Below are 16,166 nucleotides of genomic sequence, written 5' to 3' on the forward strand. Positions count from 1 at the left end.
ATATAATATGTTGTATCTCAACTAAATTTCATTGATCATCATGTTCTCGTGTATAAATTAATGCAAAAGTGCCTTGAATAAACAACATCTTTAAGCAGAAGGTCTGTGCCGATTATACTGAAGCAAATGACGTTTGCTTGACCTAAATACAAAGCAAACGTAAAACGTTAACAGAAACGCAAAGACTAATGAAACAACTTAATATATTACAACAAAGATATTCGTAGTTTTCTGCCACAATTACACTTCATTGTGGATTTAAAACGTTTACACTTTACATTTTATACTTTATATGTAATATGTGTTATAACAAATTGCTTTGGATATTTCACACGCTTATCGACAACCAAAAATTAGTATTGATAGAAAAATGCGAAAAAACATTTTCATTTTTTTCTCTTTCACTGTAGATAATTGGTTCTACACATTCAAGTATAAACAAAAAAAAAGTCCAATCCTTTATTTCACAGATCACCACAAAGTTATTGTTCTGTTTAGAACTTTTCCTTAATTTTATGTACGAATATGAACAAAGTGTAAAAACATTGAATATAGACATACAAGAATATAATTTACTTCCAAAAATGTAAAAAAAAAAACAAGTATATGCAACATTCACTCACATCTACTACGAGTGTTTCTCCAATTGTTAACAAATTTTTTTTCTGATTAATTGTATTCGAAAATGATAGTTATATAAACGTATCAGAATGTGTGGACATCACTTGAAACATGGAATAGTGACATAACAACAATGAAAAAAATGCTTATGAACAGTTGCCCTATTTGATCTTATTTCCACGTTACAGGCAGTTTTGTATTTGAATAACTCTCCTTGAAAATTGAGCTAATATAACTGATTTTACTCAGCTATTTACCACATATAGTCCGTGGAAGAAATATAGCGAGATCACAAGTTCGCTCAGGCATCAAAATTTACATATTCGAGCATGTAGACAGAAATCTGAGAAGATAAGAGCTCGGAATCTCAATTAGGGCTAAATGAGTGTACCTTAGCTTTGATTCAATCCTAATCGAAAAACGTAAAATGCTTTAATTTAGGACCTCACCATATTTCTTCCGTCGATTATACCTTTTGTGAATTTTCTCATTTTGTCGTTTAGCAAAATAATTTTCATATCAGTGCTTTTCAAATAAGGTTTCTTACTTTAATCATTAGATTTTAATTCACTGAGATTTTATATGCGAAGGCACCTAAAGTCTATAGTTTACAGTGTTGGGGTAAATAATATCGAAATAATAGGTCAACGCATTAAAGAAGGCTTCCAATGAATATAAACAACACTTGGAACATTCTAATGCGTCTAACGAAGTTTCTGCTTTAAAGACAAACTTCTACGAAAATATTAAACTTACTTTGTTTATACCCAATAATATCGAAATACAAAACTGTAGTTAACTTGTGAATAGGACATATAGTTAAATAGGATAAATGTCTATAGGAATTTTTGTTCACGTTAATTCCCCCCCGATACATCGCTGTAGTTATGTTTACATGTTTTTGTACACATATCATTGTTTACACAATTGTAGTTTTTTTTATGGGTGAATGTGATATATCAATATACAGGCTGTGGTTGAAAGTATTGTACAAGAAGGTAGCAGGTGATTCCTCGTGCAAAAATAGATAAGAAATGTAGAATAAGATTTTTTCATTCAAGACTTAGTTTTTGAGAAAATCGGGTTTGAAAATTCATTACGCACATTTGGACTTACATAGCTAAGATAAGGATCGTCGAACGACATACAATGTCTATCGTGTTTGTATACAACGTCTACGCGACTTTTCCAAGTTACTAGGTTCAAGAAAGCAGAAACACAAAATTTGACAATATTTTATTACATCAATTAAGAAATTACGCAACGGATTTTCAAACCAAATTTTCCCAAAAACTAAGTCTCAGATGAATAAATTTTATTCTGCATTTATTATTTATTTCTGCATAAGAAATCACCTGCTACCTGATTGTACAATATTTTCGGTCACACCCTGTATGTATGCTATATTGATTATACGAAGGACTAGTATGAATTTTGTTAGCGAAGTACCATAAGATTAACTAATTAAAGAAGCGTAAATATTTATATGATACACCACCTAAGTATGTTAGAAGCACAGTTAACAATTATTGAAATATAATCTATTGATAGATATAATTGGTTACACTAAATTTTCAATGTACATTATCCAATAATAAACTTATTGTTCCATCGACATCGACGATCAACCTTCGACAGACAATCAAACACACCTGGATTAAACGTAGTATGTGCGCCTTTCCTCCTCTTCAAACTGTCAGACGAATAAACAACCTTCCCTTCCGAATCCAGCGTAACCCTTGCCCCCTGTCTCTTCCGTTCCAACGACGAATCTGGTTTCTTCGGTAATTCGCTTAGACTAACGTACTCGGCGTCTTTCTTGAAAATATCGGAATTGGCGTAGGTGACAGAAGGTTGGACAGGTGTTGCGCTCGAACAAGAAGCCGAATCCTGACGCTTGTCGTTGTTGTTTCTCACGTCGGCTATGGTGACATAGTCGCCGGAGTCTGCTGTCGCTGCTTGATCCTGAACTACACTCTTCAATATGTGCTTCTTACCGGGAAGTACGCCGCGAAGTTTGCCTAAAACTCCGCTGAGTGGACTGATCTTAGGCGAATGAGTCTGTCCAACTAGTGTTTTCTCGTTCGTAGGGGAAGTTAATACTTGTATCGTGGCGTAGAGGTTCTTATCTTGTCCGTTTATTACTTCCATCTTGGAGGTGCCAACCGTGGCGGACATGAGGACAGATCCTCCGGTCTGTAGATCGACCTTTTTACTCTCACTTTTCTTGATCGTCTGATCGGAATCTCTCGCGTGCTCGTCGTCTGAGCCAGGTGGTGTGATCACACACATGGATGGTATGCGGCTAGTATTGATCGCCGTTTTCGAACGTATTCTCTCGATCCTCTCGCAGCTTTCGAGATCGCTCGACTCGGAGTATTCGAATTCTGAACACGATCTCCCTGTGCACGCTGGACTCGAGGCTGATTCAACCGGCGACGATGAAGTATTGTGACCACTGTCTGGAGACTCACCGCCGTTTTGATTTTGTCCGTGAACCTGTTGATGAACCAGCATTTGTTAAAGTGTATGTCGTAAGTGAATGTTAGTGCTGTGAGAAGTGGAATTATTAGGAGGTAGGAACAATCTGTACTTTTCGATTATTAAAAGGTAATTGAAGTAGTTTCTCATTGAAGAAAACAAACTAATTTTAGTAATTATACACATATTAGTTAATTAAATACGTTTATTTGCTTTACTTTCGACTTTTTCTTCAGCTTCTTCCTTAGTGATTATTTAATTCTACTATTCCTGTGGTTACGATTTAATGGTAACAATGAAAACATGAGAAACAACTGTTAAACTTTATTTAAGCAAAAGATCGTTCAGTAGAATATTTACTTCTGATTTATTTTATCTTATCACAATACAAATCTTCTTCTATATGCTTAAAGTAATTATGGGAAAATAAAAAAGTAATTTGACTAAGACACTATTTAAGTGATCTTTTTTGTTAATTATTTAAAAGCCTCTTTCTATGATTATATCGTTATACTTGCACCTATTCTTCACAAAGAAATAAATTATACTTATATCGGTGGATCACAAGTTCTAACTTTAAAAAGCGATAGTATAGAATTAGACAAAGTCAAAAATATATTCACAAACAATTGAAGAAGTTATTAAACAGAATTTGTAATATTTATCTCACACAGTATCGTGTTAATATCTAAACGGTTATTAAGACTAAGAATCATTTCTTACCATGGCAACGACTGTAAGGCTAGATTTTCTTTCTGGCGGTGGCGGTGCCATCAGAGCAGTGCAAACTGTGCCTGCAGAACTCGTCGTTGTCGATGTTGAACCCCTTCCGAAAAGTTCGTACTCATTTTCAATAATTGGCGAAGTAGGATCGGAGCCAACATCGCTGGACTTTGTCAAAGGACTCTGCGGGACTGCGTCTTCTTCTCTCAGAGTTTTCAGGCCAGAGTCCACGTGGAATGAGGTATAATAGCCCTCCGTATCACAGGAGTACACGGACGATGTTTCACCATCATCCGAGAAAGGTACCACCGCGATATCTTGTATAATATCTGGTGTTAATGTACCTTCTGACGTTACCGAGGATGAGGTCGACGTGTCTCGTCCCTTGAACCGCCTCACATGACTCAAAGATGTCGAGGAAGTTCCAATCGAGGCAGTTGTTGTAGATCTATATATTCATAGTTTTTAACATCCAAATGTACAATAAGTACCTGAGAGCCAGACTGACCCAAATCTTTTATTGTAACTTTAACTTAACCAATACATAGCTACCTATGGCTATGTGAAAGTAAAGAAAGAACAGTAAGATGGTGAACATACAAAAATTTGGAAAAAAAAAAATCAAGTATAATTAGTCTGGCTCTGAGGTACAGAAATAAAATATGAAACTAATATTTAAAATAATTATGTAATCATACAAAACAGTTTTAATAATTGATCTATTTGATTAATTGATTTAATATACTTAATTTATCTGAACCATAATAAGATTTGTTTTACTCTCGATAGATCGACAACAATAATAATAATTATGATCTTGAAAATGTAAAAAACGTGATAATCTGCAATGATTAAAACGTCATTATATAAAACCTTCAAAAATTAAAATATGATTATCTAAATGAAATAATGAAAAAGTTAACTGTAGACCTCAATTATAGCTTCAATTCAGTTTCAAAAGGAAAATAGCCAAATAGATCAAATAACTAATTCCTTTCTTAAATATATAGTCCTGTATGTTGTAAAAAGTATATGTATCATTATTTTCGTAGTATATATCCTATTGTTAGCTTCAATGTTTAAAAATCGAAGAGTTAACCTTTGTGAGCTCTAGTCACTTCAGACCATTATTTTACGCGTACCAATGTTTAAACAGGAAAAGCTCGTGGAAAATGTCAATTGTTTGAGCCTCTAACGAAAATATGACCGGTTAACACGTTCCATGCCAGACCGATTTTCGGTGACTTTCTGTTCAAACCACGTGAGTCATATGCGCGCCACATTGCTGAGAGTAACAGATTTGCTTTTCATCCTATAGGTCTTCTAATATTTATAAGACCGCAAAAATCATTGTTATCAAGAAAAAGGTAACGATTAAGACGCACTATAGAGCAAATGAAAAATGTTCGTTTCAACAAATTATCGCCCTAAATGCATAGTTTAAGTCAACAGAAGGAAAAGGCGAAAATGTGGAATGGTCGGAACGGAAAGTCCAGAATGGGGCGTATGCGGCACGGAAAGTGGCATGGTTGTGGTTATAGTAGATGCGTATTCGGACGAATCGATGAAATATCTGAAGACTGAAATGCATACACTCGTAAAAATCTTTATAGACATTTGATTATTTTGACGTATTGAGTTCATCCTAATGTACATATTCTCATCCACTATGACCACAACCTAATCGTAAGATGGAGTCTACTGTAGTAAACACTAGACTTTCTTCGTGTCATTTCGTTTTTCTCGTAACACATTTATCTTACACTATAATCCTGAAACAGGTAATAATCATACCTCGGCTGATGAGTGGTAGTGGTGGTTTCGCTTCCGATACTCGCCCTTCCGCTTTCGGAGGACGCACTCCAGTTTCCAGAGCTAGAATGCGGTGGCTCGTCGCGGTTCCCTCCCTTTCGTCTTTCTCTTCTTTGGGCTGCACTTTCGCGCAATTTCACGCTCGGTTGTCTCTCAGTGCTCGGGACGGATACCGGTATGCTCGAGGTACTTTTTCCGCTTGAGCTCGACGAACTGGGCTTCCTTTCGTGAGACTTGTCCTTTCTGCGCCTGGTTGTTACGATTTCGTAAATATTTGTTTCCTCGGCTGATCTCGACTGACCTTGATCCTGTTCTGACCTCTCTGTGCTCGAAGTAGTTGTCTCCTGCTGATCTGACTGCTGGCTAGACTTCGGACTGATCAATTTTAGCCTGGACATGCCCCATGCTTTCAACGTGTTAAAGTGGGACTTCTTTTCCGTCGCCGATTCTTTTTTAGACGAGTCCAATATATCCGTACTCGCTGATCGATGAGCTCTTGACGCTATGCTCGACATTGCCTCCTCTGCTTCTTCTCCGGTTGGTTCACTGAAAGTCACAATGAACAATTTATCCGTTTGAATTCGAATTATCGGTCATTCTTCACACGTGTGCAGTTTCGGTTTCCTGATGAAATTTTCTCAATCGAACAGCTAGTGTGTGCGTGTGTGTGTGTGTTAAACTCACCCTCCAATAGCTTGTCGAATTTCCTTCTGATCGGTACCAGCGATCGTGTTCCGTCTTTTTCCTCTAGGCCTGCGAGGTCGCGACCGCCTTTTCACAGCTGCTTCTTGATTCTCCGGGCCGGACAGCAAGGATCTCCTTCTCATCGACATCCTCTCAAATCCTTTTCCACTAACATCCACCGCTACGATTTCTGCTGGGAATCTGTAGAACGTATCAGTTTTCTTTAGCATTCAACAGTCGGAAGTAATAGTGCAACGAAAAGCAAAAATTCGAAAGTCGATTCTGACGGTAAACTTCGTAAATGATAAAATTGAACGTTGCTAGGAAGAATGAGTTAAATTAGATCCTTAACCCTTTACCTGCGGCAGATTTTAGTACGTAATGCGCGTGGCAGACGGTAGTCGTTCTATTGCGGCCGCAAAATCTTTTATTTTTCTATTTTATGATTTTTAACAAATTTTTAAATTAAAATTTAAAAATTAATTATTTTACTCTAATAAATTAAGGTGGAAGTGCGCGAGGGGCAAAAGTTACAGATTGAATTAAGTCGAAAGTGTGCCAAAACTCGCGAAAAAGCACAGCGCGAGAAAATTTTCACAATGCTTACAGTGAGAAAATTTTCAATGCGCCTATAGTTATCAACAGCGGCGAAAGGGTTAATGAAACCTGGTATTTAGATAGTTTCGCGGTAGAAAATGTACAATTCGATGAATCGATAAAAAATCTCCTCTCTCGTGTCCATTATCTTTACGGTGGCATAAATTTCCTCCTTACTTGAGAGCTACAGCTTGAACTTGTTCCTCGGGGCTTGGAAGCTTGTGATCGACAGCCTCGTCGGTTGTTGTATCTCCAAGTATCCTGGACATGCAATCTGGTGGTACAGTAACGTCTCCAAGCGCCTCTGTGGATGTCCATCTTCGTAGATCCTCGATAGCAGCTGGCTGTAACAACGAATCATACGTGGAACAAAGTCACTTGGACTTCCTTCTTCGATCGTCCATCCAGGAAACGAACGAACAGTATTGCAACAGGGAGGCTACTACTACTACATTGCTTCTGTTTCTAAGAAACTTGATGCTGCGGCGAAAAGTGACCGAAGTGTTTTACGCACTACAAGGCTGCGTGGGCACGAGCATTGTCGGATGTCACCTCGTGACCAAACGGCTTTCACGCACAGAGTACGGAACGGATTGTGTTACAGTCTGGCCATTTTCTAACGTGTTGCACTCCTTGCGGACCAAGTGAAAATGGATCAACTAGTCTTAATGCTCACGATTTCAGCGGACCAGATTTTAGTTTACCAGCGAAATCCTCGTTTAACCTTTTGACAGTCTAATGTAATTATGAATTAGAGTGAATAAAATTCATATTTTACACGTATCTTTTTAATAATTAAATGGTGTGTGGTTATTTTTAAAGTTTAGTGTACATACGACACAATTCTGATAATAATTCCTCGTCCCTTTCCAACTTTCTTCCTAAAAGTTTCTCTTGAGTTAAACTGTTTGTTATTTAACGCACTGCCCGAGTCTCACTCGGGATAAATTGTCGAAGGGTTAAGAATATACTAGTTTTCTGAAAATATCGATTTACTATTAATAAAGTCAGGATTAATTAATTTGGCAGGATTTGCAGCTTGCAGTCGATGTTTTGAAAACATTTTAAAACTACTGAAATAAATAAATAAATAAATATATTGTGTACTATACAGGGTGTTTCCTTCAACTGGCAATTTTGGAATATTTCAATATATCAAAAAAATGTTTTTACAAAGGTTATTTGGTATGAAGAAAGACATCATATTGGGCAAATTACTTTTTTGCAGGTCGAGTGTAAGATGAATGATTTTGTAATTACTATAATTACAAAATTATCCATCTAATTGCGTAATTATACTTAGGTTTCTTCTCCGAAATGTATTTTATATATGTCATACGTGTACGACAAGTAGCTGTTAAATGGCAACCATTCGGTAAGTCAAATATTTTTCAGAACTGCAAAAAACCATTTATGAACAGATTACATTTAGAGCAAATAAGAAAATAATTTTGCACAGGGAGCATTTTAATTAAATTTTCTAATGTAGAAAGCACAACAAAGATCTAGATATCAAGAAATATAGAAAACAGATATTTCTTGTTAGTTCAAAAATAAATATTACCTACGCTAACTTTTTGTAATATACGCGAAAAAAGGTATCTTATCTATACTGTATAAAAAGGTAACTAATTTGTTACTTGTTGAAAAGAACGAAGAAGAAGCGAACAGATATTTTACGTTCTCTAACGAGTCATCGTATTAGACAGACCAAATGCAGCTTCTAACAAATGATCGTTTTACGTGCATTATTATCTCTCGTGACGTATCGAATATTTCTGGCCCGGATATATCATAGACCAGAGACTCTAATATGGCAACAATATAAATGTACATCTGCCACAGAAGACCGGTATTAATGGAAGTATAGTCAAAATGTGTTTTAAGATGTATCGTTTCTAAGAATGGTTAATCGTACATGCAAGAATGCCAACGGTAGCTAAACTAATGGGGTTTCATTTCATATAAATCTAGATAGCTTCTGCTTCATGTTTAATTTTCCATCGATAACACAGGTAATTAAACTTATTAAGATACGTTTAGTAACATTAAATATCGTCAAAGTTTCACACAAATCTTATTCCACAATTCCTTTCAGTGTTAATTATTTTATACTTTATCATTAAGAAACGACATTTTAGAATGTATACAGAATGTCTTAAAATTGTAAATGCAATTGTAGTTCCTGAAATTTTTATTTGATAACAATTTGCATTTATACTTTCAACCATTTGTCAAACTTTTCTAAATAACATTTCCGTATTTCAATAATAAATATATGTTGTATAATAACTGTATTAATACTTTTAAATATAACATGAAAGATAGATAACATATCAGAAAATATGAACCTAAAATAAAGATTATGTTTGAACAAACAAATAATTTCCCATACAAGAAGGCTTTTTACACCTGTAGAGTTATTAATCCTTCAGCATGAAGATATTAAAACATTTTCTTCCTCTACAGTATATTCGCTATCAGTCAATCAAAATATTAACCTGTCATTTTGAAGCTTCTGCTGCGTTCTAAGCAATCAGAGAAACTAGTAAAAACAATACGATAAAACGTATGCAATTCATTGCCAGGAGAGTCTCGTCGATTAACCTCAAAGAAAATCAATCTAATTGGTTACGCAGGACGTGTATGTACAGTCCTGTTTATAAGTATTGAGACACTTAGTGAATGTGAAGCAAACCTAAACAGTTATTACGAAATTATTAAGGTCTAAAAAGAAAAATTATTCTCCCTAAAATGTCGTAATATAATGAGCACATACACTGTCGTTCATAAGTATTAGAACATCTGTTACGTTCGTACAGATTTAAAAGGAGATTTAAAGATTTTAATCTTAAGATTAAGTTAAGTTTTAAAGATTAAGGTTAAGTAAGTTAAAATTTAAAGATAAAATTTTTAAATTGCATGTGTTTACGCTATTAGTTTTTAGTGTTACTCTCGTAAATAGTAGATTTGTGATAAAAATGGAAAAGGACAGTTTCGTTATTTTTTATACGCAATACGATGGCTTCGATAAATTTTTTATATTTGCAATGGTTTTCACGTAATGACGATACTACGAATTTTCTTTCAAATTGATAACTACATTATTTTTTTACATTATATGAAAGCAGTGGCCGAAATAAGTTCTTGAGTTTTCAAACTCAATTTCATGACGATGTTTAGTGTGGCGTAATCAATAGCACACTGTTAGGATCTTATTTTTAAGACGGCACCTTAAGTGGAAATAGACATTTAGAAGTTTTATCGTATAGGTATACTCTATGCACTTTCGAATTCCAGACTGTATCATTTTTTCAAGATCGTAATAATTTTGTAATGACTGTTAGGTTTGCTTTACATTCAATAAGTGTCCTAATACTTATGAACGGTTGTCTACATTTTTGCAAATTTAAATCATATAATACTTTCTGTAGGAACATAATGGGCGCCCTAATACTTATGAACGGGAGTGTACTCGATTTTTGAAATTACAGGAACAGACTTTTCAACGCAATCAAGTAACTTCAATCTCTGGTCAGTCCCTGATTTTTCGTATTTCACTAGTGAAGCAACTAGCCCATAGAATTGAGATAAAAGTAGCAGGATTATCGCCGCAGGAGTTCTTGTACCATGAAGAAAAAAAAATGTATATAACCGATTGGCAACCTGTTGAAACGTAGAATCTTCCGAAAGACGTGTACATTGGGTTTATGATAAATCTCCATTTGTTTTGAAGCGACGTGGAGACGTTGATAAGACCGTTACGTGCGCGTGAACTCTGTGCTTCAAGTATCAAGGACTCATCAAGGACGCGTGTCGTCCGTCCGCGCTCCATTAATTCTTCTGCATTTTATCTGTGGAGCGTAATGTCGATAACTAATTCCTCGAATATGAAACAGAGTCGTATTTTTATCGCGTATTGGGACCACGCTATCAGTGTGTACGAAGAAAGGAATCATCCAGCTGATACATGGAAAACTCCCTTTCTCCTCATTCCTGACCGATTTTCACGTAGTGGAAACTTTGTACCCCCTCGAATGTGTTTGTGAGCACAAACCGATGATCCAGATTAATTCTTCGGACATGGATAACGTGTTTCTCACGTGAATCGTGTATTCTACATGTCAGAATTGAATTACTGAACCAGAGACAGAAAGAAAAGACAGAAAGACAGAGAGAGAACCAGAGATAGAATGACAGAGAGAGAAAGACAGAGAGAGAGAGAGAGAGAGAGAACAAAGAAAAAAAAGTGGAACGAGAAACAAGGAGTGCAGGTTGAGTTTGCGATCACGTCGAGATCCGAAGTTTCTTTACTTTAGAATATCAACGAAACTTTGAACGCTGTGAGAAGAATTCCGATGTCGCCAGCCGAAGTTCAGTTCAACTCTAATTTTTCTTTTCTCCCCAGTGGTCACCGGAAGTCTCATTCCGACTCGTGTCTGTTAGAAAATCCATTCTGGAGACTGCTAAACAAGTCACTTAAAACTAGCCCAGCTTACACGCGCGAGGGTGACTCGCTGCTAGTGTTTTTCTCAAGAATTAACGATGTTGAAATACGTTAGCAAAAGTGTATCGAACATTGTGGAAATTATTTGAAATAAAAATGTCCAACTTTAGTGAAGCTATACTTTTTCTTTCTCAAAATGAACGGCTTAAAACCGCGGTAACTTTTAGGACAACCTAATATATTCCTGTAGTAAATACAGCACGTTTCACGGAAGTTAGCAACGCCTGAGCAATTTTGTATCCACCCTAATTTCGACACGGAGTGTTTCTTACACGTCTGTTTGTTGATAATCGGGAAACGCCTTCCTGTCACACGTCAGAAGGAGGCCAGAAAACGAGACAAAGAGGAAAAGAGACGGGAGCGATCTCGTTTGTAATTCTGGCTTGGTAATTCTCGAAACGGCGAGGGTTGATTGACTTTCGATAATAGCTGATTGTTAATGGCTGTAGCCATGCGTGCTAGGATGGAGAGCTGTAATACGAGTAGCGGATTTATGGCTCGACTGCGGCGCGTAGTGATTAATCGTTTGACAGGGCAATGAAACGAGTTCCAATTGCATTCCGTAAAATCGCCTGGAACTTATGACGACCGGTGCCAGAGGGAGATGTAGAAACGTTCGTTGCTCGAACCAAAACGGAAGTATGAAAAACTGCATTGGTATATGTGTACGACTGTGCCAAATTTTGTTCCTGACCAGTCTAATCGTAAATTACATAATTTCATTGTAGGAAAAATATTAACCCTTTGCACTCTGGAAACAATTGAATATTTCCTTTCGTCGACTCGGTAATTAAAAAGAGAATTTATGAGGAAAAATTAGGGATGACTTGTTTGCCATAAATAGGCAACAGTAGATTTGATCATTTATACATCAATTTATTGATCTTCATACACATTTTTTTCTGTTGTGCTCATTATGTAAAATACATTTAGAACAATAAATTTGCCCAAACAAAACTCTAATAATTTTTGCTCCAAACTATTACTAAATTACTAAATAGAAATCTCTTTGTCTAAAATTCTAAATATCTCGTGACTCTAACGCTCAATTCTTTCTATACTGACTTTCATAAGCATTGTTCATAATTATAATATTTATCCTAGAACATACACGTTCTTTTCTTTTCTATATCTCCATCACTTTCATTACATGAGTACATTTTTAGCAAATGTTTAGTTACATTCATTTGATATCCCGAATAGCCACATGCCCTTCGTTTACGCCATAAACTCAAATGCTCCGTCTAACCACTCTTCGTTCACACCTCTGTCGCTCTGGCTGAAACAATCTGGACTTGTTCGAAAACATGCACTGATAACTGACGTTGTAAATGAAATCTCTAGAAATAGATGCATGTTACTGTTATACGATTGTGTGTAATGAGAGAATGCAAAATTATTCATGTCAGCACCAACTGGTATTCCGAGTTGTCAGAAAGAATCTACAATGCCAGCACAGATGGAATTCAGGGTTGCAAAGGGTTAAATTTTCTCCGCAAATCAATAAGCACAATTGTGCACGTGACATTTTCACGCAATGGGTAATTTTTCACTTAACACTCCAAACAATTGTTTAATTTGATAGAAGTTCGACAGCAACAAGCTTAAATATTCTACTTAAGAAGAACTTAAAATTATATCTAACGAAAAAGCAATGGTTAGAATCTACACATATGGAAACGTGTTACTTTCAACACATCGTTTAGAGATTAGAGGAAACTTCGTCATAGATTACTACGATTGTAACAGTCTACGATTTAATTCCTTCCCGGTAGATTTATCGATACAATTATTAATCAAAGACGTCACGCGAATTCGAAGAAGATTAATCTACTAATGTAATGTCACTTCTATCACTATTGCGGACTTTGATCTTCGTTGGCGAATATGCAAGAGTCAGATTACACCGAAATTCTCTCGGTTAATAACAGTGCTAATTAAAGGACAAATGAAAGTGAATGGCAGCAAAGATACGTTCCTGATAATGGTCCCTAATAAGAGTAAATCACAAGGGATCGTAGAAGTCGTGAGTTATTAAAAGACCGATGCATTAACGAAACGACAACGCGGGGGAACGATACGTATCATTATAGAGCAGTTCATGGGCCCTCAATAGAGACCACCGTGTAAGATTCAATGTATCTCTCTGGCTTCTCATGACATCTCCCATTGAACCTGCTTATGCAGGCCAGTCCTATCGTAGCGCGGCCATACCAATGGGATTATGTACGGAGTCCCACAGACATGAAACTCGCAGCCTGGATAAACCTAATCCTTTCTCGCGACAACTCTGTGGTCACGTTCGTGATTCGCACAGGTGTACCGTTGCATTACGAAAGATATCTTTGAAAGACCTCGTGGAAATTTCCGCGATACAAATTGGGGAAAAGTGCATCGACGAGAGACAACACCTAACCGATATACGCCGCACTTGATCAAATTTTGCACACAGCTAGAGAATCCGATAATATTGAACACATATTTTTTTTTATATCAGGTTATTCTGCGTGAAAAGCCAGACAAAATTTGTATTTGACAATTTTCTTTACGTCAATTCGTTTCTGAACTGTGCTAGTTAATAGTTTTCCAGCTCCCAAGTTTGGAGGGCGATTTCACCGCCTAAACATGAATGTATGCAGCTGAAACGAAATATATGTTCAATAGTTTCGGATTCTATAACTGTGTGCAAAATTTGATCAAAATTGGAGTGTATCAGTTTAGTGATGTCCCTTGTAATAGAGATTTGGGATAGTTTAGAGCCTAACATACAGGGTGTCCAAATTTTTTCTAATAAAACTTTGTCAGTAGGTATGTTTTATAGATATAAGGAAAAGATGTTATATAAACATAGGTCGTTTGAAGCTTTATTAAACAATGATGACACTCGTGCGAAATACGAAGGGAATGCTAACGGAAGTGCGGTTACGATACAAAGTAGAAATAGATCAACAACATGTATATATAATCTGTTCATGCGAGTTGTGTTTACGATCTGAGGTTGTTGAAGGCGTTGAACGTAACTTCTGCAAGCGCCATTCTTGTCTTGTATCATAGTAACCGCAAGTTCGTTACCATTCCAACAACACGGATTTTTAATCCCCTAATACATGCTTCACGTGTCCCGTTACTTCAAATGCGTTCGAAGCCGTGATTTCTCATGAATATACAGTTTTTATTTCCTGTAGCCTTGGATGTAATAAATTGCTCAATTTCAACAACTACAACGATCTCGTAAACATGTCTGTTTCAAAGTAAACAACAGCTTCACACTTCACAAACTTAATCACAAGAGGCTGTACAATTGAAACCACTCGAACGGTGATACAAGGTAAGAATGAAACAATTATATCAACCAGAACCAATCGTTAATTCTATAATCTGTATTTGCACGAGACACCATTCCACTTTCATACATACATACATACACATAAATAGATGTACATATACTTACGATCCTGGATTCGATATCGAGACTCTGGTCTCGCCTTCTCTTGCCAAGGACGGGCGTGCAGAGGAACATATCTATGGAACTACCGTCCCTTCTCAGGCTATCCAAACTTCTGACAGCGACTATAGCAGCAGCTTCATATAATTCTCTCAAGGCTTTCGGTCTGGTGTTTGACGTGAACAGGGCCGTAGATGGTTTGTTAACTATGTGAAAATGTTCCGTCCTCGCTGCGAACGTGCAAATATCCGATTCCGCTGCAACATTTAAAAAAACAACATCACTCTCAGTGGTCGTCGCGTTTTAAAACATTCAATTTACTGATACATTTATCTCAATTATAAAAACGTGTCGTTTTTAAATGAGACGAAAAATCGTGCCATCGCATTGTAAAAGCAAATTGTAACATCGCTTTTCCTGCTAATATCAGAGTCACGTTCAATTTGTCGGGAGCTAATTTGTGGGTTACGAGATGTTGTAACAAGAACACCAATTTCGTTTCTTTCACCGATTTTCCATTTTCGATGGATTAGAGTTAGAGCCGTCACGCAATGGCGAAAGACCAAAAACCAGGCAATTAAACTTGGCGACCACACAGCAACTCCAAAGTTGTCGGTGTTGTTGTATAAATTTTTCTGTATTGAAGCTCACCATTACGTCTGATCAGCAAGAAAGTTTCCTGTCGTATGATCGCGTGTATTTGATTCAATGCATTTCATCGGTCGCCGCGACCAACGAGTTGCCAGTTCGTCGCTCGTGTTTTCGTGTACGAGCTCATATATTCTCTTGAACCTAACGGTTGCCGACGACTGGTCGACAGTGCGTAACGGCTCTTACTTGCAGCCAAACTTCCAGTTTTTCTTAATTTTTAACACAATCTCTGAAATATTCGGTGTGAAGGATGTGCACTATTCGGATACTGTTCAGCCTAGAAGGCTTGGTCTCTTATAAAATTTTCATGAGTTTCCCTGCAAATGAGGGTCATATCCACTTGTTGGATCATATTGATTACCGATATTCCACGCAATATCGTAAATTGTCATAATATTTACGTTCGTAACTGTTAGTAATGTATTATTAGAACGTAAATATTGCGGCAAGACTATCTGTTTACGTAAAAGTAAATGTCACAATGAATTACAGCATTTGCTGGAATAAATTTAGCGACCTTTAACGATAGCATGCTGAAATCGTCACAACAGCGACAGAAAAAGTGTAGCATTTCATTTAAAAAAATGGAGATGAGCTTGAAATCTTTTACGCCTCCACCCACGTAAAAAGTATTTGCATTTCATT

General features: G+C 36.6%; 1 protein-coding gene across 1 annotated transcript in view; it reads right to left on the bottom strand.

Moving 5' to 3' along the window:
- Nucleotides 1–14,960, bottom strand: part of LOC108574447 (serine-rich adhesin for platelets) — a 38,500-nt gene extending 23,540 nt beyond the window's left edge. Inside the window, exons 1-6 of the mRNA XM_017937040.1 lie at nt 14,877–14,960; nt 7,096–7,262; nt 6,322–6,522; nt 5,620–6,183; nt 3,826–4,273; nt 2,274–3,120 (exon numbers count right to left, since the gene is read on the bottom strand). Of these exons, the coding sequence (XP_017792529.1) occupies nt 2,274–3,120; nt 3,826–4,273; nt 5,620–6,183; nt 6,322–6,522; nt 7,096–7,262; nt 14,877–14,945 (2,296 nt within the window). The 5' untranslated portion in view covers nt 14,946–14,960. The remainder of the gene's footprint in view (nt 1–2,273; nt 3,121–3,825; nt 4,274–5,619; nt 6,184–6,321; nt 6,523–7,095; nt 7,263–14,876) is intronic.
- Nucleotides 14,961–16,166: the final 1,206 nt, after the last annotated feature.

Source organism: Habropoda laboriosa, unplaced genomic scaffold (genome assembly GCF_001263275.1).
Source record: "Habropoda laboriosa isolate 0110345459 unplaced genomic scaffold, ASM126327v1 scaffold172, whole genome shotgun sequence".
NCBI classification, from domain to species: domain Eukaryota; kingdom Metazoa; phylum Arthropoda; class Insecta; order Hymenoptera; family Apidae; genus Habropoda; species Habropoda laboriosa.